The following is a 5,225-nucleotide window of genomic DNA, read 5'->3' as shown; positions in this document are numbered from 1 at the left end:
ATCAAAGTTAAGAGTTCTATTGAACCATTTTCAGGCAATGTGTAGTGCAACCGACTTATGAATGTTGAGAATTCTCAACAGATCCTACTGAAATTTAGTATGCAAATTCTTTACACAATTAGCTTGCATGAGCCTTAAAATGAGCGAAAACCTTCGTTTAGTTTTGAAATAGTAGCTCTTCAAAATGATCAAAATAATAAAAATTACGTTTCCGGTGGCTTCATTTATGTATAACTTTTAATACCAAAAAGATAGCTGATTTTTGATAAATTCATGTAAAAGCTTACAAAATTACTTCTAATTTGACGTAAACAATGTTAACTTTTTGACAATTATTAGTTATTTTATCGATGTTCTTCGCCACAAGAAAATCACAATTTTTATAATTTTTGTAATTTTACTTCTGAACAACTTTAGATTGAAAAACGATAGCTTAATTCTAAAAATTTCACTTTAAAGTTGGTTAATTTCTCTTTAATTTATTTTTGAAAAATTTATTTTTTCTCGGGTATCAATGTCAATAATATTTCAAATCAGGAATTCAGGAACAAAACGAATAAATATAACGTCATAAATGTGTAAAGTAAGTAATCATAGCTAATCACTACGATTTTTTTTCCGCCGCTGCCAAATCCAGTTGTAATCCGTTTGTTAGTAACCATTTCGACACTTATTTCCATATTGGCCAATAATAATTCATGTACACTCATTTTTGAACCATCGTCAGTCAGTTGTTTGTTAATCCTAGTAACCTCGTTTGCTGATTTTATTTTTATTCGAAATTTAAAAAATTATTTTGTTATTGATGAATAAAAATTTAAAGAAATAAAATAATATAAAATTTTTTAAACGAATCCCTCGCGACTTTTGAATCATTCTGGAAACACTATGTAAACGGTCTGAAACCCTTCTGTAACCAGACTGATTCCAGAATGTTTCCAGAGTGCGTTTGTGACATTTGTCCATTATGTATCCAGAGTATAACCAGAGTGAATACATATCAAAACCATACTGAATACATAGTGAATCCAGAATGTAACTCGAGTGGATTCATACTATAATCAGAATAAATTCATATCGAATCCATTATGTATTTTGAGTGAGTACATACCATTCTCATACTGAATATATAACGGAATCAGAATGTAAGCTGAGTGGACTTAGAATAAAACCAAAATGAATACACACTAAAACTAGAATGTAACCTGGGTCAATACACACTAATTTCGGAATGAAAGCATGTTGGAAACAAAAGAAGTACATACTAAAACCGGATTGGAAAGGTACAAAAGTTTAAATGTATGCAGGATAATGAAATGAATTGAAACATAGTATTTCAAGTGCATTACTAAATTTTTATTAGTTAAAAATAAATAAATAAATTAATAAAAATTAAAGTTTAACAAAAAACTTTGAACATAGTATAAAAAACGATAAACAATAAAGAAATAATAACTTTTTGCTTATTTTAATTTTTGTCGCTTCTGCTTAACGTGTCTCCTTCTTTTTCAATTCACGCCGGTGCTCATTTAAAAATGCTCCTATCCAAGATTTCAAGTAGATAGTTAAATCATCTTTGGATCCTGGGATCCAAGTTAGTTCTCTCTTTTGTTGCAAGTATAAACATAAATCTGTAATATAGAAAATAATTCATTATTTACAAATGTTTTATTAAAAATTCGATTTGATCTACTGATATTCAAAAAACTTAAAGATACTTTTGAGCGCTTTAAACTGAAAAATTCGTTTTCAAAATTTTAAAATCACTTAAAGTCTACAGAATAATAAATTTTACATTGTGAAAATTTTAATAAAAAATTACAAAAAGATAGTAAAATAAATAGAACTAAAATGTGTAAGTTATAAATAAATTAGGTTCGTATTACCTTTTATTTTTTTGCACTGTTGGTTTGTCACTTCAACATGATTTTCATTCTTGTGACGATCCTTCACGTACATATTTTGTAGAACCTCCAGTGGCCACAGTTGTTTGATGAGTAAGTTGACCCGTTGCCTCATGGTAGATTTTTTTAAAATTACAGCTAAATTTTCAGCACTTATTGCTGTGTCTCCAATGACAACGAACTGGAATTAATGAAGAAAATGATGAAATTTAGTTTGATGAATAGTAAATGGTTGACAATTTTAGATATACATAATTTACACTTACTTCCTCTTCATTTTTAATAATTATCGATTCCGCTAATTTTGGAATGGAGAAAGTAGGCTTCTGATAGTGACCAAGTTGTTGAGAAGGCTGTTGTGGATTAACGCTGACCTGTTTAGGTGTTTTTGAATTAATCGTCTGAAATTATTAATTTTTGGTGCAAAGTTCTCAAATTGGTATTGAGAGAAGCTAATGGCCTGCGGATTATTGTCCTGCTCTTTCGTGAACTTGATGGATTTGATGAGACGTTCCTAGGTGCCGCTGGAGTATTTTCGAAAAATTTCTTTTTTGTAACATTTTCGTCACTTAAAGGACTTGCGGGTTCACTACTGTCACTGATAATCTCCATGGGTGGCTGCCCTTCCTACAATAATAAGTAAATGAGTGAGTGTGACGATTCCAAATGCATTTTAAAAAAGTTTGGAAAATCCAAAAGTACACGCCTCACACGTTCATTCCTTAGAAAGAAAAAAAAATACAGAAAAATATATTCGTTCTATTTTTTTCTACTTTCTAGAGTTATATCGACAGTCAATATCGAATATGATTCTCTACGTAATTCCTATTCGTAAGCAAATTCGAATTTGCTCGTTAGATATTAAAAAATGTATTAGTATTACATGAACGAATGCTTTATGTACTCTCAAATATAATTTCAAAAAGCTATTGAGCAATATCAACAATTACAGTGAACATAACAAATAGGTTACGAAATTACTGTAATTACAATTTTTTTAACTTACGTCACTGTTTATGCCACCTTCATCCTCGCGTGCATCATACTGTGGGACCATATTGCCGTAAAACTCAGATGATTGCTCTTTTATAGTTTTTTTCAACTTTTCACGATCATTCTGTTTAGGAGAAACAACAAAATAAATAATTTATAAATGTATGAAAAAGGTAGATTTTTCAGAACCAAATACGATTGGACTGTCCAATGAATTCGATTTTCACTTTGGGTATTAATTATAAGTAAATACGACTATAAAAAACATCGTTGCCAAATTTCAATGTTATTTTTTTATTATAGCAAAAATTAAACTTACTGCCATTATCACTTTCGGCTTAAATGGAACATTGGATTTGATTGTTGGACTATACTTCGGTATTTTTGTCATAATTATCCGACTCGTAGTAGAGTTGCGTTTCATGAGTTTATATGGATCATCTGCAATAAATGACAGTAATTATAAAAAAAACATAAGTAAAAATGATTCAAGAATGTATTGTAAGCAAGAATTATTTATATACATTGCGTAATAGCGATGAAGCATAATTTATGAACACTCGAAGGATTATAATTCCATATCTTTATTCAATTTATAAACGCAAAAGAAATCTTAACATAGAATTAATCAATGATTAATTACATGAGAAATAATATATTTACTTTTAGAAATAAGCTTCTTTATTAAATAACAAAATTTTAATTTGGATTGTAAGGAACGAATAAGACCACAATAAAAAAAAAATTACGATTCTCTGAAAAATCCGAAAATCTTTTCATAACATTTTAAGGACGTTCATTCGCTACGTTAGAGTCAAATGAGTACTAAATTTTTATGAAATTTATTTAGCTCTTGAAAAATTTTTAATATATATTTAAAATATTGCAGTGATTTATAAATATTATTAATGAATATCAAATATATTTTAAGTATTTATTTGCATATATCAGTAAATTTAAATTGATTACTGATTTGATTCTATTTTCAATATGGTAGAAAGATTACCTAAATAATTTTTAGTATGTCAGTTAAAAAAATTAATACTTAATTACAACGTTCGATAACACCAATTTTTATTACAAATTTTTGAACTTTATATTTGAAAGAATATTTTAAGAAAATCTCTATTACGGTATGTACTTAAATAATATAAATATAATAATTAAAATTAAAAAAAATCTGACGCGTCATAAGACTGTATGTTAAAAGTTTCATTTTCAATCGTTAATAACTTTTCAAAATGATCGATAACGAGTTCCCAAATTTTTAGGAAAAATTTTTATATAATTTAATTTATCGAAACTGAAAAATAACAAATTTTATCGACTGTCAAGTCTCACGGATGAACGTCCTTAAGACTCTACAGGCACTCATCTGAGTTATATATATATATATATATATATATATATATATATATATATATATATATATATATATATATATATTTTGGTTCAACATTTGGATAGGGTAGCTTAACCTTAGCTTTACTAGACACCTCTCTGACTCATATAAAAAATTAAAACATATATCAATTAAAATCAAACCATCTGAGTCCACGAATTTTACGGGAGCATTTCCCAAATTCAAACGCTGGTCCCTCACAAATAAACTACAATCATCTTCGATGTCCTCTATCCCTTCTATAGGCGTTAACTGATCTTCTTCATTTAAACGGTAGATATTGCTTGATGAGACAATGTAACTTTTTTTACGACGGATATCCGTCACAAGACTATATTTGTTCATCCTTAGTAACGATCTGTAAGAAAAAGATGATTTATTATTCGATTATTAAAATGTTAACTGTCAATAAACATGGATAAATTAATATTTATGAATGTTTTACGGACACAATGGAAGTAGTAAAAAAAGTATATACCTACGTTGGTAATTTGCCCTCACCAATTGATTTTTACTTAACTTACATATAAATACGTAATTTTTCTGTTGTCACAAGCTTATGTTGCTTCAAGCACTTTATGATTTCGTCACTAAATTTACGTGATGATCATTTGGGTGTAGCCATCTTTGATTGACTTGAAACTCATGCGCTGTAGAATGCTCTTTGTTGATTTTTTTCGCATGCGTGTATAATTTAAACGCGGCAATTTCAAAAGTTATGAAATACAATCTTATAACATTGTATAAAAATTGGAGAAATTTAATAGAATTTCTTAAAGCATCGCTGATACGTGTTCGATTTTTTTAAATTTAATGAATTTGACATAAATCAATAAAACATATAAAATTATCTTTGAGTCTCTACGATATAGCTTAATACGATTCGATGCTATGAAACTATCTACAAAATAACACAATTAGATCAA

At 28.1% G+C, this 5,225-nt stretch overlaps 1 protein-coding gene across 1 annotated transcript; it reads right to left on the bottom strand.

Annotated features, from left to right (window-relative positions):
- Positions 1–2,297: 2,297 nt before the first annotated feature.
- LOC141532054 (uncharacterized) lies at positions 2,298–4,807 on the bottom strand. Its single transcript, XM_074250213.1, has 4 exons — positions 4,443–4,807; positions 3,217–3,338; positions 2,911–3,021; positions 2,298–2,531 (listed from the first exon to the last, which is right to left on the bottom strand). Exons 1-4 carry the CDS (start codon positions 4,642–4,644, stop codon positions 2,298–2,300), a joined length of 669 nt encoding a protein of 222 aa, XP_074106314.1. The 5' UTR covers positions 4,645–4,807.
- Positions 4,808–5,225: the final 418 nt, after the last annotated feature.

This window comes from Cotesia typhae, unplaced genomic scaffold (genome assembly GCF_013202065.1).
Source record: "Cotesia typhae breed Kobodo isofemale line unplaced genomic scaffold, CoteBio_Ctyphae contig_56, whole genome shotgun sequence".
Taxonomy (NCBI): domain Eukaryota; kingdom Metazoa; phylum Arthropoda; class Insecta; order Hymenoptera; family Braconidae; genus Cotesia; species Cotesia typhae.
This window is presented reverse-complemented; position numbering and strand designations above follow the sequence as displayed.